Source organism: Lacerta agilis, chromosome 8 (assembly GCF_009819535.1).
Source record: "Lacerta agilis isolate rLacAgi1 chromosome 8, rLacAgi1.pri, whole genome shotgun sequence".
NCBI lineage: Eukaryota > Metazoa > Chordata > Lepidosauria > Squamata > Lacertidae > Lacerta > Lacerta agilis.
In genome coordinates, this window is record NC_046319.1 from 41,515,681 (window position 1) to 41,540,304 (window position 24,624).

At 43.8% G+C, this 24,624-nt stretch overlaps 2 protein-coding genes across 2 annotated transcripts in view; both read right to left on the reverse strand.

The window, feature by feature from the left end:
* Nucleotides 1-1,553: 1,553 nt before the first annotated feature.
* On the reverse strand, nt 1,554-6,143 carry LOC117051084. The gene is made up of 2 exons (XM_033157154.1): nt 5,811-6,143; nt 1,554-3,504 (listed from the first exon to the last, which is right to left on the reverse strand). Exons 1-2 carry the CDS (start codon nt 6,132-6,134, stop codon nt 2,077-2,079), a joined length of 1,752 nt encoding a protein of 583 aa, XP_033013045.1. The 5' UTR covers nt 6,135-6,143; the 3' UTR covers nt 1,554-2,076.
* Nucleotides 6,144-12,769: 6,626 nt separating this feature from the next.
* Nucleotides 12,770-24,624, reverse strand: part of LOC117051085 (protein BEAN1-like) — a 49,924-nt gene continuing 38,069 nt past the window's right edge. Inside the window, exons 4-6 of the mRNA XM_033157155.1 lie at nt 22,113-22,322; nt 21,194-21,326; nt 12,770-14,234 (exon numbers count right to left, since the gene is read on the reverse strand). Of these exons, the coding sequence (XP_033013046.1) occupies nt 13,880-14,234; nt 21,194-21,326; nt 22,113-22,322 (698 nt within the window). The 3' untranslated portion in view covers nt 12,770-13,879. The remainder of the gene's footprint in view (nt 14,235-21,193; nt 21,327-22,112; nt 22,323-24,624) is intronic.

Below are 24,624 nucleotides of genomic sequence, written 5' to 3' on the forward strand. Positions count from 1 at the left end.
TCTCTTGAATACTGATTTATATTAAACAGAGCAGTTTTAAAGCAGTTTGCTTAATTTATTCTCATTGGAACACTTGATTTCTGAGGTATAACCGATCCTTAACTCTCTCTTAGATGAATGGGCTAGTTTTGAAAAAACCCACAGCAAACCCCTAGAGGAAGTGTTCTTGGGATTTGATTCAAATATACTTTTACACTTCTGAGCTGGGATAAGACTGAATAAAAATCCAAATGCCTATTAGAGGAATTTATAATTAGCTAGTTTAATGGTATTGCCAGATGACCTGATTTATGTCACATTAGCCTAGAAACATTGCGGTCATGTTCCAGATTTAAAAACCATAAAAGATGCAATGTTTTCCAAACATGTATAATTGTAACCAAAAGACGACACTAGTCGCCAGTTCAACGTTCACATGTTACTTGGATTGGGAAAAAAAGTCATCTGGGACTCGATCCTAAGATCCAGTTCACATGTGCATGTTCATTACCTGGTGACTTAGCAATGCAAATTGTCATTGACGAAATCCCCAATCTAGCCCCTTATGTGCATTCCCTTCAATTCCAATGTTGGGACTTTGTATGCAATGTGTTTGCTTGCGTGTGTGTTTTACAGTGGTCTTCCATACATATTAGAATGCAATGCTATGCCAGTCACATACATTCCATAATGCTAAGCCCTTCCTGCTAGACAGTAGCATATTTATTATGGAGACTGACCCCTTGTGAGAAGGGCCATAGCTCAGTGGTAGAGCATGGGCTTTGCATTCCAAAGATCCCAGGTTCAATCCCCAGCATTTCCGGGAAGGGCTGTGAGCCCTTCACAAAGCCCCGGAGAGCTGTTGCCAATCTGTGTAGGAAATACTGAGCTAGACAGACCCAATAGTCAGACACCGTCTAAGGCAGCTTCCTATGTTCCTAGATGGGAATGCAACTGCTTATGTAGCCATGACTGGCTGTCAAGAGTTTACCTGGCAATGGTGTTGGTTGCCAGCTGCCACTTTTAATTTCCCACAACATTCCAGTGTAGCACTATATCAGGGTCATTGTGGGAAATGAAATGAGTACAGCAACTAAATTCAGCTGCTTGGAGCAGTGTGCCAAAAAATAAAAATAAAAATAAAATAAAGGGCAGGAGTCTGCAATAAGCCCAGCCAAGGCCTGGGACCCCATCAACTGCACAAACATGGCAGGGATTAATGCAGCCTCTAGTTCCTAAAACCTGTATGAGCTTTCTCCCATTTTTCTGTTCTCTGCAACTTTCTGGGATGCATCCCTTTTTGCCACTTGGAAAATACAGATAGGATTGCTGTGCCTGCTTCTGATCGCCTGGCTCCACAAACCTATAGGTTCCCATTGCCTTTGCCTTCTGTGTTAACATTTTTGGGTTGTGTGTCACATTTACTTTTGTAAAGATTACAGGGAGAAAAAAAAATCATTTTCACACTTTTATTCCAAAAAAGTAACTCCCCACCCCTATTGATGCAGAAATAGTTTAGCAGGGAAATATTCTTCTACAGTGGCCCACCAGTTTGCAAACACTGACAAGCCACCTTTTTTTAGTAAGTCTACCCATTCCACTTATACAGTCTGTGTTCTGCTTGAAATTTAAATCCGGCTGTTTGTGCAATAAGTGAAGAGGAGAGGGCTAGGAGTTTATGACTTAGCAGGTGCCTACTGATTTTTGTAGGGGTCTTTGTTGGGCACACAAGCACAGAATGGTCTTGAGTAATGTAGCATAATGGCATTGAAATGGGGTATATATCTCAGTAAGGTTTAGGTGAGTGTTTTTTCCTGCTGTAGGACAGTACAGTCCTATGTAAGTGTATGCAGAAGTAGATCTTAATTAAGTAGAGTACTTAATAAATAGGCACAGGATTTGGCTGTTTTATTATTGTACCACAATAGTTTTCTTCTGCCCTCCTCTGCTTTTCTCTAAACTCCACTAAAGGCAAATGATGGTTGTGGAATGACATAGAAGGACGCTGCTTGGCACAAGGCATTCCACCACCTACACCCTCTGTTCTCAAGAAACCACCTGCTGTTTGGATGCAGAAGGCTCTGTTGGACTAATTTCTTAATCATCTTTGTTTATAATGACATAACCCTCTGGGCTAGTTTCATTCACTGGTACAATGCAACTATCAGAGTCTGCAAAAGAGGAGTGACATCCTTCCCCTCTGCACTGAATGTTTGCTGGAGCACCGCCATGATATCCAACCTCAGGGTGGGTGATACAAGTTGAGTGGGGTGGTTCACCCATGTGCCTAAGGTACTCCGCAGCTTCCCCTGATCCTGGAATGCCTACCAGAAGTCTCTCATAACCCGAACCACCTGTGGGACAATTGCACCCAGCAATATTGCAAAAGAGCGCTGATGAGTAGAGGTCAATGTTGAAGCCCTCTCTATCCCCACCAGGTTGGTCTAAAAGTTTCATCCTAGAATGTTGCAGTTCCTGGATGCCTCTCTTGCTACTTAGGGATTCTGGCTCTGCTGTTTCCTCTACGGGATACACAATACTCTCTACACCATCTTCCTTAAGATTAGCCAAGGATGAGTCACAGGTTCCCTCTTTGCTTGCATAGTTGCATGCCATGAATTTATTGTTGTGCTGCGGAGTGTTCCCTTTCAGTTCTTTCGGCTGGTCTGTTGAATCTGATCCATGAATTGCAAGGCAGCTCATAGCATCGCAGATCTGAGATTCAATAGTCTCCCGAGAGGATTCTTGGCTCCTGTAGCCATAAGGGACTTTGTCTTCCAAAGCAACATCATTAAGTATGGCCAAGGCTTGGGGGCCACTGGCACCAGGAGAAAGGAAAGTGAGTGGCCATGGTTTATGTGCTGGTGGGCCCTGTCTTGACCCAGGGAGTCCTGTATTCTGAGTCTTGTCCTCTGAGGCTTTTGGATGGGGCTCTGAAAAGTGGAGCGGCTTTTGCGCAATGACAATGTCACTGTATTTAATCAAGAAATCCTCGCTATCAGAGCTTTTGATGCAGGAGTTTGCCAAAGCACTTCCCTGGGTTTGGCTTGCATTTTGCTCACTGGAAGCAGTTGGCGGAGTCTCTTCTGTAGTCAATTCGAGACAAAGTTCCTTTCTTTGCTCACCATTTTCAGCTTCTTCAGAGGCCAGCTTGCTGTGGGTCTGCTGAAGATCAAGCATCTCACTTCTTCCTCCAATAATCATGTATTCCTTTCTCTGGCAGGGCCAGTGCTTTCTGTCTAGGTTATCTTCAGGAGAGCAATTGCTTTGGGCTCTTCTCTTCTGTAGGATATCCACCAGATCACTGTCTCTTACATCCTCTGCAATTTGAAGGAGGTCCTCACACTGGATTCGTGCAAGGAATATTTCAAAGGCAGCTTGTTCCATTTCCTCCTCACTGAGCTTCTTGGCCAGTGAAAACTCTGTGGTGGTAGTTGCAACGTAGCCAATTTCCTTCAGTAGCTTTTCTACTATGCCTTCTGGGAGAACAGATTGCACATAGTAGACAAAGTTTCCTGTAAAAGTCTGGGGAGAGGGGGCAAGGAGAAGAGTGATGTTAGGAAACAAGATGGATGGGGAAAACCAAGCACTGAGTGCTGTTATGGGTTGTTGTAGCCCATACAATGCTCTACAATGTTGGAAAAACCATAGCTCAGTCTTAGCATCCAAGCTTTGTGTGTAGAAGGTCCGAAGTACAATTCTTAGCATCTGAATACTGAAAAATTCAGGACACACAAAAGAAAAGTACTTATTCACACCACACCAACTATGGGATCCACTCCGTCAGCTTCCAATGACTACTGGAATTTCAGCCTTTCCTTACTCCTGTTTTTCTTTATGGCATGGCTGGGGAACCTTTGACATGCCCCCCCCCGATGTTGTTGGGACTGGGTATTGTCAGTTCCAGCCAGCATGGCCAATGATCCACAGATGTGGGAGTTGTCATCCGGCAACATCTGGAGAGACACAGATTCCCTGTTTCTGCTTCCCCCAGCACTCGAATATGAAATGTGCCCATTGTTCCGAAAAGGTAGGTGGCCCCTGTTTTGGCCTTATGAATAAATTTAAAACAAACGAACAAACCACCGGGTTCAGATTGAATCCACTAAAAAGTTATTTAAAGGACTCAAATGTGAAATTGCCCATCTTTTAACAAAGATGACCTTGTCACCATTAAAAGAAGAAGAGGCAGTGCTTTCCCCCAGGAGGTACTCAAGGGTACGCAGTACTGGCACCTCTTTTTTTGTTAAAAAGTGTGACACATTGTAACAACTTCATGGTGAGTAGTGGCACCTATTTTTCTAGAAAAATAGCGCTGAGAAGAGGGAGATATCCAGGAAATCAGCACACCTGCTATCTTAACACCCCTGTTCTGGGAAAACTGGTGGAAATAGATACTGGCAATTATCAAGTATGCAGAAGAACAAGTGCTGCTGAAAAAGAACCAGTATGGCTTTCTCAAGGGTAAGTCCTGTCTAATGATAATATTTCAGGTTAGAGGGATAGGGATAGGGATTTGCAACATAGCAACATTCTGCTTGTACAATAAGCAGAACCTAAGTTGCCAAATATGTTGTGCACGTGCAGCACAGCTTAGGAAATAACAGGCTTTCCCAAGAAAGGCAGAGAAACCCATCCATGTGTGAAATGGAGCAGCTGACCTGAACCCTATTAGAATGGTCAATGACAGTGAGGAAAAGGTGCCCATGAAAAGAATCCTAATAGCACACTTTTCACTGTGTGCCAATTTTGTGTGAAATGAAAGGCACCCCAACTGCTTTCCCCCCCTCCTTCAGTTCTGCAATCCCTCCCTCTAAACTCCTCTTTCTGTCCACAATTATTTCTTTATCATCCCTCCCTCATGAAGGTGAAAATGTAATGTAGGGGGAAACAGTGGTGTGGCAACTTGTGGTCCTACAAAGAAGTTGGAGTCCTCTAGCAATATTTGTTTTGCATGACGCAGGTAGCCATATGTGGCACCCTCCAGGTGTTTCTGCATGAAAATATGGTGCAAAAGTTAGTGTGTTGGACTAGGGACAGGGAGGCCCCAGTTCAAATCCCCACTCAGCTGCAAAGCATACTGGGTGATCCTTGGGTCAATCACTATCTCTCAGTCTAACCTGCCTCACAGGGTTGCTGTGGTGATGTAATGCAGGGGGTGGAGAGAATTGGACAAGGAATGGGGAGACTCAGGGCAGAGTCACACTCCACATTTAAAGCATAACCAACACACTTTTAAAGCACAGGAATTCCCCCAAAGAATCCTAGGAACTGTAGTTTATCAAGGATTCTGGTAAGGACACCTCTGTGAAGGGGAAACTACAGACCCCAGGATTCTTTGGGTGAAAACCTTGTGCTTTAAATGTGCATTGATGATGATGATGATGATGATAATAATAATAATAATAATAATAATAATAATAATAATTTATTCTTTATACCCTGCTAATCTAGCTGGTTTCCCCCAGCCACTCTGGGCGGCTTCCAACAAAAGATTAAAAATACATTAAAACACCAGTCATTAAAAACTTCCCTAAACAGGGCTGCCTTCAGGTGTATGCTTTCATGTTCAAATCCCCACTCTCCTGCAAAGCTCCTGCTAGCCACTGCCTCTCAACGTAGGCCTACCTCACAGGGTTGCTGTGAGGATGCATGTACACCACCTTGGAGGAAAGGGTGGGGGGTAGCAATGCAGAAATAAAACTAACTTCCCCCACCCCATGTCTGGCTGGGGTCGATGGGACCTCTAGGGCAGCAACCCCTGGAGGGGACCGCTTTAGCTTGTCACTGCTGCTTACTTCAAGGGGGCCCGGGGGAGGCTGGGCGCTTACCTTGAGCGACTTGATCTCTTTCCTCCACGGGGAGAGGAAGAGGTTGACGCAAATCAGCTCCAGGAACTCGAAGGCTTTGAGCAGCTTCCGAAATACGACGCCCCCCGTCTCCCCCTTGGCCGCCAGGCAGCTCTCGGCGAGGCCGGCGACGTCGAAGCCCCCCGGAGCCCCCGCCAAGCCGGGCTCCGAGGCCAGCAGGCGCCGCGCGCGGCTCTTCACGGCCGCCTCGTTGCAGACCAGAAGTTTCCCTTCCGCCCCGTTGGCGCGGTAGAAGGCGAGGTAGTCCCGGAGCAGCTCGCGCGCCCCGGCCGCGGGTCTCTTCATCGCGCCCAGCCAGCCAGCCAGCCTGCGCGGAGGGGAAGCAGAGACGACGCTTTCTCCCTTGAAATAAGGGCAAAGAGGTGTTGTTGTTTTTATATTAAAAAATTAAGGCACAAACACACACACACAACGTGCCCGAGCACTTTTAAGGACTCATCCGGACTGAGGAAGTTGTGGCTACATCGGAGCTCGCCCTGCTTCAGCCTCTTCATTGGCCTGCTCATTGATCTGCCTGGGATTTAAATGGCTACGCCGGCTGTCAGTCAAGGGTGGATCAAAAGGACTTTTGTCCCCCGAGCTGAATCAGGAAGTGGTGGGGAATTCGAGGCGCGTCAAAACGAAAGTGAAAAGAGCCGATTGGGAAGGTGTGTGACGCTCTTGGGCGTCTGAAGAGTGGACGCTGGAATGTTGCTTGCGAATGTGGAATTCAACTCCCCCCCCCCTACTCGGAGTCAACTCGCGCCCATTAATTGCAGGCTGTGTATACAGCATATGTTCAAAAGACGTTTATTAAACCACATGTCATCCCACCGACCCCCCCCCCCCCCAAGAATCCTGGGAGCTGTAGTTTACCCCCCACAGAGCTACAATTCCCATTACAGCACCCTAAAAAATACACCTCCCAGGATTCTTTGGAGGAAATCATGTGCCTGTTCTGTGTGTATAATTTAGTTGGTTACAACCATATTTGTTGTACTTATTACCCATTCTTCAATGGTTCCTAGGCAAAATTCAACATTTATTTTGTTATTTCATAAATTTGTGTCCCCATCCTTGTTCCCAAAGGAGCCCAGTAATAAAACAATAGCATTAAAAATGAAACAAACTTTAAAAACTTTCAAAAACAATTAAAAACCTCTAAAACCCTTTCAGAACAGCCATTTATACCCTGCCCTTCCCTGCCAAACCGGGCTCAGGGCGGCTAACACCAATAAAATCACAACAAAAACATAAAGCAATTCATTAAAATACAGATTAAAATACAATTTAAAATTTAATTTAGACTGCAGCCTCATTTTTAAGTAGCCCACCAATCACACCAAAAGAATGAAACATCAGGGTTAAACTGAAACCAACCCAAAGGCCAGGTGGAACAGCTCCGTCTTGCAGGCCCTGTGGAAAGATGCCAAATCCTGCAGGGCCCTGGTCTCTTGTGACAGACAGTTCCACCAAGTCGGGGCCAGTACTGAGAAGGCCCTGGCCCTAGTTGAAGCCAACCTAGCATCCTTGTGGCTCAGGACCTCCAAAAAGTTATTTGAGGACCTTAAGGTCCTACCTGGGACACACCAGGAGAGGCGGTCCCTTAGGTACGAGGGTCCTAAGCCGCATAGGGCTTTAAAGGTCAAAACCAGCACCTTAAACCTGACCCTGTACTCCACCGGGAGCCAGTGCAGCTGGTATAGCACTGGATAAATGTGGTCCCGCGGCAAAGAACCTGTGAGGAGCCTCGCCGCAGCATTCTGCACCCGCTGGAGTTTCTGGGTCAGCTTCAGGGGCAGCCCCGCGTAGAGCGAGTTACAATACTCAAGTCTGGAGGTGACCGTCGCATGGATCACTGTGGCCAGATCAGGGCGAGAGAGGTAGGGGGCCAACTGCCTAATACGGCGGAGATGGAAAATGCCACCTTTGCTATGGCTGTAACCTGCGCCTCCATGGAAAGTGAGGCGTCAAAGGTTACACCCAAACTCCTGACAGAAGGCGCTGGCACTAATTGCGCCCCCGCAAGAGATGGGAGTTGGCCCCCCCAACCCCATGTCGCCTCGACCCAGCCAGAGGACCTCTGTCTTCGAAGGATTTAACTTCAACCGGCTCCCACGCATCCATACAGCCACAGCCTCCAAGCACATACTGTCACGGCTAATAATTTCAGCGTTATGAGGAACGGTGTCATTCATCCGTCAAATGCCTGGATAAATAGGGGTGTTTAAAAATTTCTTCTGAATGTTAATAATGAAGCAGGCAGATGGACCACACCAGGGAGGGCATTCCACAAATGAGGAACCCTTTGTTACTCTGCTTCAGGTAGCAAAATACAGTATTGTTATGAGTTGGGGTGGTAAGTCTCCTTGAAACCTTGGGCCTCCTTCCAAGCCTTCCATCTGGTATCTGTAAAGGCAGAATGTATGTGAGGAAGCCTGCCAAACTACTCCCTTTGTCAAGGGAATGGCTTTAGCAGGCCAGTTAAGTGCTCATCAGCATCTCAGAGAATGAGCTAAGTGGTGGTGCTCTTCAGGATAGGTGGAGCATTTCCCCACATTCCCCTCACCTGGCTGGAGGCCAGGTGATCTCTCTTTAGCCAGAGTTGTTGCTATTGTGCCTATAAGCTAAAAAGCTGAATGCTAGAACTTAGCTGCACACAAAGAGATTTGCCCGCACTGTGTTGGACTTTGGGGCTCCCCTGGAAACCTAAAGGGGGAGCAGTATCTATGGAGCTGCTGTAAGTCCCTCCAACCTGTGCTAAGTGTAAATAAAGCCATATATCCCAAAGACATCAGAGTCTCCACTGACCTTAATTCCAAGGAAACTGAACCCTGGGCAGGTATTTGGAACTGCTGGAGTCTCTCGCCATTTAGAGATTGAGGTGGCCCTCATGGGCTGGGGGTTGTTGCCCATGTTAGCTCTACTCTGAGTAGACCCACTGAAAGTGATGGAAATGACTATATTAAGCCCCATTAAAATTTCAGTGGGTCTACTCTTGAGTATGACTTAGCTGTATAGAACCCTTAGTGTTAGGAGTAAAAACTGGCTTTGCAATGATGTCTCTTCTGAGAATTTCACTATATTCTGCCTAGCACAGTTTTTCCTGCTGCTGCAATATTATGGTAAAAAAGGTCTGCAGTTGCTAATACTCTGTGCCTCTCTAAGGTACAGTGATTCCATCTATAGTGAGACAGGCAACTCTGGGTAAGGCATACCACAAAGACTCCAGATCTCAACCCCCTGCCAAATCCTACTCCATGTCAAGCTAGCAAGATAAGTGTTTGCTTTCATGATCTAATTAGACAGCTGTTTCAAGAGTCTTCCATGAATTGACCTGTGATTACTTTTGAATTGCAATCAACAACACCATAATGTTATAGAGCAGAGATGCCTTATTCCCCAAAGTACCAGGATGGATCTTTTGAGCATCATTTATAAATTAATAATCATAATTTCCTTAAGGAGTCGTGATGATGCACTTGCCCTTCAATAGAAATATAAAAATGGGCTTTCACATTCCAGATCTGATAATTGTCCAAGACTCAAAGAGAAGAGTATTTTAGACTGAAAACACTTCAGAGTAAAAACTATGAATGTAAACAGGCAAGATCCAAACACACTGGTGTTTGAAACCAGTGGAGGTTCGCCACATTATGTAAGGAACTGGCTGCAATTTCCCCCCTCCTTCCACTTCCAGGTACTGTGTTTAAGCCTTGTTCTGGGAAAGAACGTAGAAAGCTGTCGTATACCAAGTCAGACCATTGGCCCACCCAGTTCAATATTGCCCACACTAACTGGCAGCGGCCCTCCAGGCTTTCGGGCAGGGGTCTCTTCTAGTCCTACCTGGAGATGCTGGGGCTTGTACCTGGGTCCTTTTGCATGCAAAACAGATGCTGTACCACTGAGCTCTGTTCCTTCCCTATGGCCCTCACCCAGGCATGCGTGAGTAGCCAGAGCAATAGATGGAGGGGACACTATCTGGCAGTCAAACCAGGCAATTGGGGGGTGGTGGTGGGGGGGCTGGTCCAATTGTAGCTTGGCTAGCCTGGCTATTGTTGTGTTGCAGCAGAATTGTTGGGAAGAGTGAAAGATTGTGTCTTGCTGTCAATTTGTTGGCATAGCTGTCAACTTTCCCGGTTTTTTAAGGGAAATTTCCTTATTCCGAATAGAATTCCTTGCAAGAAAGGGGAAAAGTTGACAGCTATGTTTGTTGGAGATCTTGGCCATAGATCTATATAAGGCCATCATTGCTTTGCAGCTTCTAATGTCCCTAAGGTGCCACAAGTCTCTTTCTTCTGTTTTTGCCTTGGTGGACTGATATAGGTCCATCACCAGAAGTGACTTCTTCTTCTTCTTCTTCTTCTTCTTCTTCTTCTTCTTCTTATACACCGTAACGAAAGAAAGGAAGCACAGGAAGGGAATGTGTGATGAATGGACACCTGCCCTACCAGCTTGCACACAATGACAAAAGGGAGAAGATGGAGCAGCAAAGCCTCCACCAGTCTGACTCTTTCCTTCCAGGCAATTGTACAGATTGGGCCCAGAGGGAGAGGGCAAGGATAGGCAGGGGTGACTAGCAAGGAGGAGGATGGGCCACTCAGAAGTCATATTGACTGAGGGTCCCCCTAAAACCTGAAGCCATCGCTGTTGACACCTGTAGACCACTTTTCAATTTGCGCTCCCAAAGGGGTGAACAAATAGCATGATTCCAATAAGTAAAACAAGTGCAGTATCAAAATTGCTACACACACACATTCATTCACACCACCCATTCAAAACTCATATACATGGTTCCCTTCCACCCCCAAATCCTAGGAACTGTAGTTTGTTAAGGATGCTAAGAGTTGTTAGGGACTCTCTCAACAAACTACAGTTTCCAGGATTCTTTGGTGGAAACGCTAAAGTGGCATAAGAGGGCTTTAAATGGATGGTGTGGCTGTGACCACACTCACAGAATGATATATGAGAAATAACAAAGCAGCAAAAATAAAGCACCAGAGGGGGTTAAGTCCCGAAGTCATGGAAGCATAAAACTGTCTTTACTTGGTTACAAAATTATATCACTGAGAGGGATAAACAAACAGCTTGTAAAAGGGCTTTCCAGAGTTCTACTGCTGCAACCAAGTAGAACCTTTTTCTGGTGAAAGTGAATCCATGGTCCATTGAGGAGCCCATGATAATCTTCTGAACACCCCAAAGTTCTTTGGACGCCATCTGAAAAACCCTTGCCTTATATCCACCTGTTGGAGCAAAGTTATGAGATAATTTGGATGTCTTTGTGGGGTTTAGATTACATGCTTCTGTCAATCACCATCCATCAACAATAAACAGCATTTTTATCCTGATGTCCTTCCAAGGAACTTGGGCACAGTCTCTTTTGCACCTTTCCCACCCTCACAACATACCTGTGAGGTAGGTGAGATGTGAGCAACTGGCTCACCGTCACCGAGGAGCCTCACTGCTGAGTGGAGATTTGAACTTGCATCTTCTCAAGTTTCTAGTCCAGCATATCACACTGGCTCCTTCCAGTCAGATTTGTGCATTTCATTGCTTTATAAAGACAACTGGAGAAATTTGAGGGCCAAGCTAGACATGATGTTAAAATTGGCATTTAAATAAAGCTTTGAGGAAGGGACTGATAAGTATTGGGGTGGTAGCAGGTCTCAAGTGGGGAATTTACTCTTTTCCTTCCTGAATTTTTCTTCTCCTCTGGAGTTGCTATTTGTCATGACCTCAGAGTCCAGTAGTGATCAAGGCTCAAAGCTGGAGGTTTACGAGTCTCTAGCTACAGAGGTAGACTAGATTCACAGCTTGGAGCCTGCTCTTGGAGATCAGGAGACCCCCCCTCACCACCAAGCTTGCTGGACAGGAGCCATTCCCTACCACTAGGGCCTGTAGAGTCAGAGCCAGGACTTCCACTAGCATCTTTTCCTGAGCCTAAGGAATCCAGTGCTTCCTGATGGTCACTGGTCCAGCAGTGTAGAGCACACACTGGAAGGGAGGCGATGGAATGGAGGATGAGTGCCTGTCTTCAGGCCAGAGGGTAGGCCCTTTTAAGAATTTAAAGTTATCTACAAGAGGGTGGAGCCTGGGAGAGGTAGTCTGGGAGCAGAGGCTGTAAAAAGGCTGTCTGCTCACTTAGTGCTGTCCGTGGTCCTGCAACTCCTGATCTGACTTGCTCAGGGGGATCCAGCATCAGTCCAGGACACAATACACTACTGCAGGCATAGGCAAACTCAGCCCTCCAGATGTTTTGGGACTACAACTCCCATCATCCCTAGCTAACAACACCAGTGGTCAGGGATGATGGGAACTGCAGTCTCAAAACATCTGGAGGACCAAGTTTGCCTATGCCTGCTCTATCGGCATCCCCCCCCCCCCAGCACAAATATTGGCTTTGGGATTTCCCCCAAGATTGCAGCAGGGGAGGAAAATGTTGAATCACCCTTTCACCCCTGCTGTGACCCTGATAATCATCAGCTGCTACTACCCCACCCCAAGTTGACACTGTTTGCATTTTAAAAAAGGAACTCTGCACATTGCATGCAAATACACATTTAACATCAACTCTACTTTGGCTCTGAGTAGTTGTTAGGTGCAACTGCTAAACATGATCTTCACGAGCAGAGGCAGTATACCTTTGCATAGTAGACACCAGGGACACAATAAGGCAAGGTGATCCATCACCTATATGTCTGGCTGCTTGTGAACGTGTCAGAGACAGCTGATTTGCCCCTGTCAGTAACAAAATGTTGGGTCAGATGTACCTTGGTCTTATGCAGAAAATAAGATCAGAGCTGCTTTTTAGCCCCAATGATCCTGTGAGGGAGAAGAGGCTACAAAGCTAGCAATTTGCCCAAGGCCACCTAGCAAGCTATGGAAATACGAAGGGATTTGAACACAGCTCTTCTGTCTTCCAAACTCAGCGCTCAAATGACTGCATCACATGCCTCTTTTTAGTAAGACCTCTCCCAGTAAAAACAGGGAAATGCATATTTTCTTTTGCTTTCCAGTTCTTTGGTATGCAACATAATCGTGTCTCATATCACAATAAATCTCCCCAGACAGCTTTATCACTGAGGTGGGTAGGGGGAAAGGTTTGTGACAGAAAGTAGACATAATATTTGGGCTTGGAACTGCGTTAGCTCAGTTAGAAATTTAACTGGGAAGCCTCCCATCTCATTCTCTTAAATACAGAAACATTTCCCTGTTTATAAAATGGGGATATTCTGATACAGACTAAGGATATTTTTATCTCTCTTGAGCTGAACTCTACAGCTAAATGAAACACCGAATCCTCTCCTATTACTAAGTCACTGGCTTACATCTACTAACAATTCTTAAAAAGATAGATGCAACCCCTTTATCGTATATTCCTTTTGTTCTACGACATGCAAAGCACTGTAACAAACCTGACAACTAGGTTTGACCGTATGACATACATCTACATTAGAAGTATTTTAGCCAGATGTGCTTTCAAATGCTACAAAAAGTCCTACAGGAGATACCCTAGCACAGGAGTTCCCAAACTGTGGTCCATGGACCAAGCTTCACTCAGGTGTGTCTGTGGATTTGTGGTTGAAGATGGGAGATGGCACATCCATTGCATTAAATATCCAGATTGATTTTTGATGGTCTTGTTATTGCTTCTTTCATTTAGCAATATGTTACAATAAAGAAAAGAAGCAATAAAAATACATTAAAAAGCTGTACAGCATCTAGTACAGAGCATTTCAGTTGCTACAATATGCAGAACAATCATTAAGATTGTCAAGTGGTCCATTGGGTGTGGAGGAAAGTTTGGGAACCACTGCCCTAGTAGATGCATTTATTGTTTTACATTTCAGGGAGAGAAGAACAATCTAAAACACAAAGAAGAATGTGTAGGTAAACTTTCATTTTTTCTGTAAAAACAAAATCCACAAGTAAAAAATAGATAAAGTTTTGTTAAGTATTGTGGGTAGGTGGGTGATTATCATTCCAGGTTATCACCCTTTCTTAGTCTTGAAGGATTCCTTCAGAAGCACAGGTCAGGAATCATTGCCCTTTTACATTATTCTGTTGAAAAAAGTCTGATAATGTTCCGTAGAGGTTTTCAGTAAATCCAGTGGGACCAGTGGAATAGGGATGTTCTGTTCACACACAACAGTTTCGTAGGGAGGGGCAGCTTCCATCGGGAATGATGATGACAAGGAAATGGAAGGGATGGGTTGCTGCAGGCCCTGCAGTCCGACCAAATACCCAGCATCCCTTTCTCCTGCAGCCCCTGGAGTCACCTCTTCTTCCCAGGGGATGTTTATAGCAGAGTCATTCCATCGACAAGGGTCTATCAGGGAGTAAGGCGGAGGGTCATCTGTAGGGATACAGATTTGCACAGCTCCAGGCCCCACACACTCGTCATAGCTGAAAGAAAACAGCCTCAGGTTAGCTTTGCTGCATAAATATCAAAAGAGAATCGTGCTTACAAGAGGAGAAGAAATGACAAACAGGAAGAAAAGTTTTAGCAACACTTGCTCTTAGGTTGGGAGGGATAGAACTGTCCATTTTCATTTTTTTCCAAGCTTAAATTCATTTCTTCACATTTCTACAGCAATTTGTAATTTAAAAAAATTCTCATGGAAATTCAGCAGCATTTGGGGGAAAAATATCCCAATAATCACATACGCAGTTTTACCTAATCTGCACATTTTTTTTTTGCAAAGCAACGTTCTCTAATACAATGCATTTTTTGTATATTATGTTCACAAATATATGTGTTTTTATGTACATGCATTTGTTTTTATGCATTTTTGTATACATTGCAAGATTTGGCAATTTCTGAAGGATGGCTGTGTTATGATTCTATATTGCTTTGGAAAATGCAACTTTGGTAGGTTTGCCTTCAAATGTGATCTGTACTGAATCCCCACCCCCCAATACCAAGTCACAAGAAGAAGATTACTTCAGTGTTAGGTTAGCCACACTGGCTATACAAATATTACATATCATTCTATGGATTTATGATGTTCAGGCTCTGTGTCCTGTTGCTTTTTAAAAACTAAAATGACACCATCCGCACAAAAGAGGGAGGTATATCAGCTGGGGAGAGTTTCCTGAAACAGCCCAATGAGGACCACTGGAATGCAGGGCAGACTGTTGTTGGGGAAAACAGATTCCACACTGCAAGATTTTGCTACAGGTCCCACTGATGACAGTGATGTAAGTGTGCACAGGAATGCAGTCTTAGGGTTATAATTATTCTTTGAGCAGTCAAAACCAAGCTGTTCTAATTACTGCAGTCCATAACCTTGAGGCTAATGCAGGATTAATGCTTTCTGAACATACAAATGTTCACTCCCTGTGGGCTCCTGAGTAAGGATTCTGCTTCATTGGTTTCTAATGCACAATTAAGGTTTCAGAAAGCTGTGAACAGTGCTCAGATATACCTTTTGGAGGTAATGAAACATAGGATGCATTTCAGAAGCTGGCAATGACAGAAGGAAGACCCCTGGAGGAAGTTGAGGGTGGGGTGGGAGGATAGGATGAGGAAGTAGGGGGTTAAAGGAATACAAAGTTGATGAGGCAAGCATTTGTGCAACAAAAGTAGCTGGGAATATATTAGGAACAAAGGATGCTGTGCTATTTCCTAAAGAGCCCACAATAAGAAGTTATCAAAGAGTCCATAAAAAAAGGATCTCCAGAATTGGTTTCACTCTTTGAATACAAACGTCTTGGGCACAACATAATTTTGCACACAGTTTTCTGAGTCTGAGCTAGAGGGCTGTTATCTGTGTGACACATGCTAATTTAGGTTCCCTATCCCCAACCCCCAGGCACCAGTTGACAGAATGGTAGGTTAAATGTCCTTCACTGTAATTTTAAAGAGATGATGGGATTCTAATAACCCTACAATGAAAAGATGTCAGATTTCCATTACAATTGTCTTTTTTAAAAAACAGCATTGTGTTATAATATGCATGTGTTTGAGAGGTAGGAAGGGTGGGTGGGTGGGTGGGAGCTGCTGCTTCCAACAGAACTGTGGGAGAGAAGCAATATCTCAGTGACGGAGCACATGCTACAGTATGTATACTGGCAAGTTCTTGGGCTCAATCCATTGCCCAGTGGTGGCAGCTTCCCACTGGGACTGGTAGGATGGAAGGCAGGGAGAACAACAGTAGGTGGAGCCAGAGCCAATGGCAGGCGGGGCAACACTGAGGCTATAAAGGCAACACTGAGACTAAGGAAGACTCTCTGGGGTGGATGTAAGAAAGGGGGAACTGGCTGGGGGCACACTGAGGTTGGTGGGGCTCTGCCCAATTGGCCCCATGGACCAGCTTCCATTGCCGTTACATTTCCAGGTAGTTAGAATAATAGAACTGTAGAGTTGGAAGGGACCCTGAGGGTCATCTGGTCCAACCCCTTGCAAAGTGATGCGAAAGACCTTTTCTGCCCAAGAGCCTAGAGAATTGTTTCAATCTATGGCAGACAGTACTGAACTAGCTGGATCAATGACCCAACACATAGACAGCTACTATATATGTTCATAGCAGGTCCTGATTCCAATCTTGGTGGCTTGTAGTAGCAGTGTGATCTGTAATGTCTCAGTGGAAGTGACTTTACCACACACACACACACACTTAGGCAACATGAAAGAGCTTACTAAACAGGCTGAAATTCGTACGTTTTGATCTTCAGAACACAGAAGAGAGAAAATTTTGAAGATGCTCCTTTTTACACAGGCATCCCCTTGATCTTTTGATGCGAGTTTCCTATTTTAATTGCTGTGCTCTTTTAATGGGATTGTTCCATTGCATTTTTAAATTATGGATGTTTATATTCTAACATGTTAATGGGATTGTTTTATGGTGCCTTTTAATTATGGATGCTTATATTCTAATTGGTTGTTATATTTGTAAACTGCTTGGAAGCTTATTCTGGCATTAAGCAGTATATAAACAAACAAACAAAAAACTTCTCATGCAACTAGTAAAGGGAAACCATGATAACCAGAAAGCACATGGAACATGCTCTAAGAAGTTGGTGTGTGTGTTTGTGTGTACAGAATACAAAATCCAACCCCACCTGGACTCAAACCAGACCTGAGATCCCCCATTTCTGGCAGTCAGGATCTCCCCCATTTCTGGTAGCATGAAGCTGAGTGATCCTAGAGAATTGGTGAGATCGATGGAGCATCTACTCTCCAGTCACAAAAATGGGAAGGATGATCCTGACACCTTTTGAAGTACAAGCTAAGAAACAATGTTGATGTTTTCCGGAAGGGTTATGGTGCCCAGCTCACTGTCAATGGCCAGTTCGCATAGGCAATAACAGCCTAGGACAATATTTCAATGATGAACCAAACAAGGCTTCAAAAGGCTCATATGATAACCTTTTCATTTCACAGTTGTAGCAGGGAGAAGAGGAAGTCAGAGTTACCCAGCATCTTCCTATCTTGCCAATAAAGTCAGTGGAACAAAAGTTAATTGTCTGAATCATTTTTTGTTTTGTCTTCAGTTTAGATTATTTTCATTACTGTTCTGTTGCTGAGTTTTAGCTGCATTTGTCATCTGTTTCTAAGGCAGAAGGAATGAAACACTGAAAATCGTTTTTGCTTTTGCATAGGTTGGTTGCAGCATTTGGGTTTTCAGATTTTGAATTTTTGGACTGGGAACTGGGATGGATTTTATGCTACAGACTTTATGATGGCAGTTTTATTTTGAAAGCTCAAGGATCCCACCAACACCATATATTTAAAGGACTCTTATATCACTTTAACAGCCATGGTTCCCACCCCCAAGAATCCTAGGAACTGTGGTTTATTAAGGATGCTGACCTTACAGAGCTACAATTCCCAGCACCCACAATAAATTAGTGACCAGAATAATTCATGACTGTGATATTAGAGTGACTTAAAAGTATGGTGTGGATGTGACCTAGATGTTGCTGGACTGCGAACCCCCATCAGCCACAGCCAGCATGACCAATGGTTAGAGATGGTGGCAGCTACAGTCAGCAACATTTGAAAGGGTGCAGGTCCCCAAGCACGGCTTTACTGAGACTCTAATGGAAACAGCTGTAACAGATGTTCTGGGATGTTTTTGAGAATTTGAGACCCCTGGAAGCATTAACTGCACCAGCACAAAACAGAAACTGTTGATGAAGGGCAGCCGGATATCATTTGAACCCTCCTTTACAACAACAAGAACAACAACAACAACACTTTGCATAACAACAACAACAACACTTTGCATATGCCATTTTTTGAAAAATACCTCTCACATCAAACAAATCTGCCATGCTCACAGAGATCCTGGGTCCACGAGAAAGCCATTAATTCACCTAAAGGGACGATTATAGATATCACTACCATCTAGTTAGGGTTGTCAAGACAAATTGACCGCATGGCTTCCATTTGATTGCCTTGTGAGCATGGCAGGATTCTGATTTTTAAAAAAGATAAAGAAATAAAACTCAAATGAGAGCTGTAGCAATTTCCTTAAATCTAGTGTGAGAACCGATTAGGGATACATCTAGAGAGATAATCAAATTGAGTCCTAAATGAGATTTCAGTCATTTGTACATCAAAGCAATTAAATTATTAAACACCCCTAAGGCATCTTTCATAAATTAATTTCCCAATTAGAATTTTATATAAATAGTGTTTCTGCCCTAGACGTTCTTCAGAACACACACACACACACACAGGCTCAGATTCCCCCTGCAAGCTGTTGAGTAGTTATCTGTGTCTTGCAAGGGCTTAAACCCTAGAAGATGCTAATTCTCTGCCATACGGTGACGTCGGTCCTGTTTCAATACCTGTCACTTTAGCATTCCTGGAGGGATCATTTCTGGGTGAGGACCTGACAGCCCCGTTTAGTTATGCAGCTGTAGACCTGAGAAGCAATGGGATAGTTTGCATGTACAAAAGTGGTGAACTGGCCCTTAGATGTTTGGCTAGTATTACTTCATAAAATGGAGGGGATCTTAGCAAAATTGAAAAACAATATTGCAATTCAGTATTAAAACTCTGGGTTTTCGATTTTGGACCTGAGGATGGCAGTAATGAATGAATGAATGAATGAATGAATAAATAAATAAATAAAGTTTTGTGTGTGTGTGTGTGTGTGGTTTTTTCATTACTATTTGATGCTGCTCTGTTTCAAATCTTCATCTTGGATCAGTGGAGTGAAAAACCAATCACACAATTCATTTAAGAATTCAAGCTGTCCAGAGGGGACAAGTCAGCTTGCCCTTCTCATACAATAACAGGTCCAACTGGATATCTATTCATTCTAAAACTGTAGTTAAATAACTGATTGTGCTTATTAATCGATTCATCAGACAGCGCCATGAATTACCCCATTCAGCCCACCTCTGCCAAAGAGAATATGAGACACAAGGCCTACCTCTTCTGCTCTGTAGGTGATTTGGAAACTATGCATTCAGTTTCCACCCTCAGAAAACTATTTCAAAAATCAATTTCTTACTCATCAACTTCTACAACATAATGCTTTCATCCATGGGAGCACTTTTGAAAAGCATTCCTTTGAAGGAATATGGGTGGGAAATATTATATTAATTTATTATTATTATTATTATTATTATTATTATTATTATTATTATTATTATTATTATTTTAAAAACCCACACCATTTATTTTTAGTGAATGAAGAAGCTATGGCTGGCAGAAAGCTAATGCTATTCATTTATTAAAAACAGCAGGAGGATTCTCATATCCCATGACATGGAAATCCTTCAGTACAATCCAGAGGAAGTTGGGAAGTTGATCTAGTGAAGCTGTATCCACAATGGTTATAGTCACGATGGCTACGTTCTGTCTTCACTGTTAAGAGGCAGTAGGCCACTGAACACTGAACTGCCTACAATTCCCAAAGCTCCCTGGGAAAAGAGGGATGGATTGTTAAACCACTTTAAGAACTGTAGCTCTGTGAGGGGAAGAAGTGTTTCCTAACCACTCTCAGCACCCGAAACAATCTAGGATTCATTGGGGGAAGCCATGACTGTTGAAAATGGGATGATACTGCTTAAAAAATGTGTAGTGCAGATGGTTCCTTGGAGGCAGGGAGAGGGACAGAGAAGGAGAAGATGTGGTGTAATCTTTTTTTTTTTTTTTAAATAGAGGTGCCGGTACTGCGTACCATTGAGTACCCCCTTTAAAAAAAAGCACTGGGTGTAATGTGTGGGTGGTCTTTGCCTTTGCCCGAAATAATTCTAGGGCCCTACACTGTTTAGACAGCCTCATTTCTCAGTCCTTTTAACCCCATCTACAGTGGTACCTCGGGTTACAAATGCTTCAGGTTACAAATGCTTTGGGTTATAAACTCCGCTAACCTGGAAGTAGTTGCTCAAGGTTGCGAACTTTGCCCCAGGATGCGAATGGAAATCGCACGGCGGTGGCAGCAGGAGGCCCCATTAGCAAAAGCGCAACTCGGGTTAAGAACAGACCTCCGGAACGAATTAAGTTCATAACCCGAGGTACCACCGTATTGGAGAGCTAGACGAGAGAGACAATCTATTATCCTGACAAGCTGCTGTAACTACCGTGTGCTCAGCAGAAGAGCAACAAATGGAAATCTATAAAAGGAAGATAGCTACAGCCACCCCAGTTATTTATTAATTAAGCGTCCATTCTCCCCGCTTTCTGCCGAAGGAGTCCAGGGCAGCAAAAAACAAAACAAAATGGCAAATGATACAATTTCAAAAACAAACAAACCCAAACCAGTTAAAAACATTGAGTGGTATCCTACTCAGAATAGACCCACTGAAGTTAAATGGGTATGGCTAGCCTAGGCTCTGGTTCCTAAATTCTGAGTAGGCCTTAGATGGATAAAACCTATTAAAAACATTTGGAAAAAAGTTTTCTGTTTCATTTAAGTTCTTAAAAATAAATTATATAAATATAATGATTTAATAAATAAAAATGTAATAATATACTATTTTCAATTATTGTATTTTTTATTATAACCAATAATTTCGAGGTTGCCAGAATCCTGGGGAGTGTAGTTTATCCCACACAGAACTTCAGCTCTCAGCACCCGTAACATGTCATGATTGTTAAAAGTGGTATAAATGTGTTTCAAATGCACCATGTGACCTAAGTCCCACTCCACCCCTGAAACTTGCCTTTGCCCTCATCACTCCTCACAACTCAGACTTCCACCTGTAGGTCTTTATTGCCTTCCCATCACCTGTTTCTCCCACACCATTTATAGCAGCCACTGGGGTTTGGAGACCCTGCCTGTGTCTCTCACCCACACTCAGTGCTGAGAGCATATTCTGATGGAAGAACATTGGGACCGAGCCCAGCTCCCATTTCCACACCATTCATCCCAGTGATAAAAATGCATTCAAAAGGTGCTTACTGGGGAGGTGAGTCGGGGCAGGTGACATTGACCTGTGTCTCCACATAAGTGCTGAAATAGAAGGCTGGAGGGAACTCCTCTATGCAACTGGATCTTAGTTCTCCGACTGAGCCGCCATAGAAGCATTCTGGAGCTGGAAGAAAGGAGAAAATACTGGTCCCACAACACCGTAAGCAGGCAAATTATTTGTATGCTGCTTTTCAGACCTAACCCCCCCCCCCCGATCACATCTGCAACATCCATTTTAAAAAATTATTCTCATACCGCTTTTAACGGCCATGACTCCCCCTCAAGAATCCTGGGAACTCTAGTTTTTTTTAAGCGTGCCAAGAGTCGTTAGGAGACTTCTATTCTCTTCACAAAGCTACAATTCAAAGAGTTCCCTGGGAAGAGGGATTGATAAACCATTCTGGATAACCAGACCCCTGCAGAGCATGTGTGACTGAGAGCTCTTGAATGGATGAAATTCTTAAATCATCTTTGGAAACTGGTGAATTGCCTTGGTCTGTACGCCTTTCCCCACCAATCCCAGGTTATTTTCATGACGCTAGGGTCTCATACACACCATACATTTTAAGCACACTGGTACCTAATGCTTCCCAAGTTATTTTGGCACCTGAGGCAGAAAATCCTACAAGCGCTTCTCCCTGGGAGTACAATGCAATAAATGTAAGTCAAACAACCAATGATTTGTACCCTTCCATGCAACCCCAAATCAGCCGCATCACTCCATCCACTGGAAAGGCCCTGTTCAAACACACAAAGCCTGGTTCTACTGTATCCAGTTTGCAAACTAAGCTTGACAGCAACAGAATGAAAAGGGGCTGGTGGGAAAACACAATGGAAACGTTTGCATTAGATTGCAGAATATCTATATTTTTGAAGAAGTTTTTTAAAAAAATCAGAACAGTCCTCTTACTGTAACTGGCATCCCTCCTCAGCTGGAGATGTTGAAAGCACCTATTCTTTCGCAGGCTGCCGATGATGATGGCCACGCAGGAAAGGAAGAGCACTGCTCCAATCACTACACCAGCTACCAGCACAGAAGAATCCGACATGCTAGTGTCAGCCTTGCCTTCAGTGTAGTGGGTAAACTCAGTGATGGGGATGGTCTGGTTCAGATAAATTGCTACACACCAGTGAGGAAGAGAGAGGGAGAGTTGAAGCGATACTACTGATAGGGATGGGCAAATTGATTTATTTCGGTTTCTCTCTGTTCTTAATTTTTCCAGTCTTCAGTTCAATTCTCCACATATCCACATCAGTGCGTGATTTTTTTACATGAAAAAACAACTATTCTCTCATATGAATTTTTGCATGCAATTTTACCTAATACACACAATTTTTTTTACCACTTGGGATTGAACCTGTGACCTTCTTCATTAAAAGCAGATTCCCTACCAATGAGCTACAGTCCACCCATCACCAGCTAAAGTCCATTCACTAATACACACAATCGTGCAAAGAAATTTCCCCTAATAAAATGCATGTTTGTATAATATTTTCACAAATATATGCATTTTGATCCACCTTTTACCACAATATATGTGTTTTTGTACAGTTACTTGGCTGGGGAACGGCACTGCAGAATTCAGAGAAGTGCCAGTTTCAAAGGATGGCTGTGTTTTGGTTTGCAGATTGTTTTGGGAAGTGTGGTTTTTGTAGGTTCACCTTTAAATGCAAACTGAACCAAATTTCTCCCACATCCCATACTACAACATAGTAGGCCCATATGTTCCAAAGAGCTACTGTTTTGATCAGACACACGAAGGAGCCCATGTTAACATAAACCCCACATCCCTATGGAAGCCCAGCTGCTCACCAATGGGATAAACTCAACAGGATGAAAATGAGGTGTACAAGTTCAGGGAAAGGGTGCAGTGAGGGGCAGACACAGGTTCCCAAACCCTCATCGGCCACTGGCAATGGTCATATAACCAGGTGGAACTGACACCACTAAAAGGGAAGGTGTAAGGAAATTCAACTCCATAGGTGGCAACGGAAGAAGCAGAAACAAATTTTACCAAGTGCCCCCCACCCCACTGATGTGTCCACAGTGGCACACGAGAACTCAGGATATGATGGATCTCAACAACCAACCACAACACAATCCCTCATCCCTCGTGCTACACACCATGTGAAAATAAGACCACCAGTGACGGGCTCTCTTTAGCCTGCTTAACAAAGGTGCCTGGGGAAGATATAGCCAAATATCCCATTTTGCAACTATGCAAATTTACTAACAAGTAGTCCCACTGATGTTAGTAATATTTACCTAGGCTGTGATACACTGTCTCCTGGGTGATTTGTAAGCTTCCGTTTGCATTCCAATTTCACCTGTAATGTGCAGCTGGCAGCCTAAAATTATTTTTATGCTAAGTCCCTGCATTAACACCGCATGCAGCAATTAATAAACGTTTCCTTAGATGCACTCAAAAGGGATTTATTTAAGGAAGTACAACACATGCCAACAGACACAAAATCTACCATTCCGGTGACCTTGACTAGCTCATCTGAGGCGAAAGAGCTGGCCACCCCTTGAGATCATTAACTCTGCCTCTTATTTCCATGCAGCTATCAGATAATGGCCTCCGCCTGGTGCATTGACATCCTTATTAAAGAGTCAGAAGGAATCAGATTGGATCACCAGCGGTCTGCCAATTGAGAATGTCAGAAGCAAAAAAGCGTGTCACCGCAAAGGAGCTCTGGAAATAAATCTTTTCAGATGCCTCTGGCTTCAGGTTATTATTCTGATGTCACGGTGCCTTGTATAGGTGCTGCTTCAAATTAAGCAGGTAAACAAAACAAAACAAACAAACAAAAAAAACCCTTCCAATCTTCAGAGCCAGGGCATCTTTCATCAAGATGATAAATATTGCTACAGCGAAACAAATCACTTGGGAAGCAAAGCTGCACATGGTGTATGATGCTGCCCCCTCACCCCCTTTCTCTGGCAGAAAAACCATTCTGAACTCATGCAAGCTTTTATAATGGGGCTTCAGGTCCCCTTCCATAAACCATTTCCAGGCACTGCAATAATTCCAGTGAATAGGTAAGGGTGACTTTGTTTGTTGACATCATTAGTGGTTTCTGCTGGCTCACCTGAAGTCAGGAAAGAATATTCTGCTCCAAATTTTGTCCTGCGATTTTTCTGGGTTAATGGGGTTGCAAACAGATTTCTTCTGGAAGCAATTAACATGGACATGAGTGCTAAACTTCTGCTAGATTTCCAAAAGTTGCTTCTGTATGTCATGTGAAAGATCACATACAATGCAAAAATGATTAGGTTAGGAGACTTAGTGGTGCCTGAATGTAGCTTTAGTTTTGCTCATCTTTGCTGTGCTGTAAGTAGATTCTGCCCTAATCTTCCCTCACCTCAAAGATCTCTGTTTACTTTCGAAATCACATACACATTGGTTTGAAAAAGACCC

What these genes read in the sequence shown, in the direction of transcription:
- LOC117051084 (XM_033157154.1), bottom strand. Translation starts at nt 6,134, where the DNA reads ATGAAGAGACCCGCGGCCGGGGCGCGCGAGCTGCTCCGGGACTACCTC. An exon ending in AAGAGATCAAGTCGCTCAAG is followed by an intron (nt 3,505 to 5,810) that starts GTAAGCGCCCAG and finishes CCCTCTCCCCAG; the next exon opens with ACTTTTACAGGAAACTTTGT.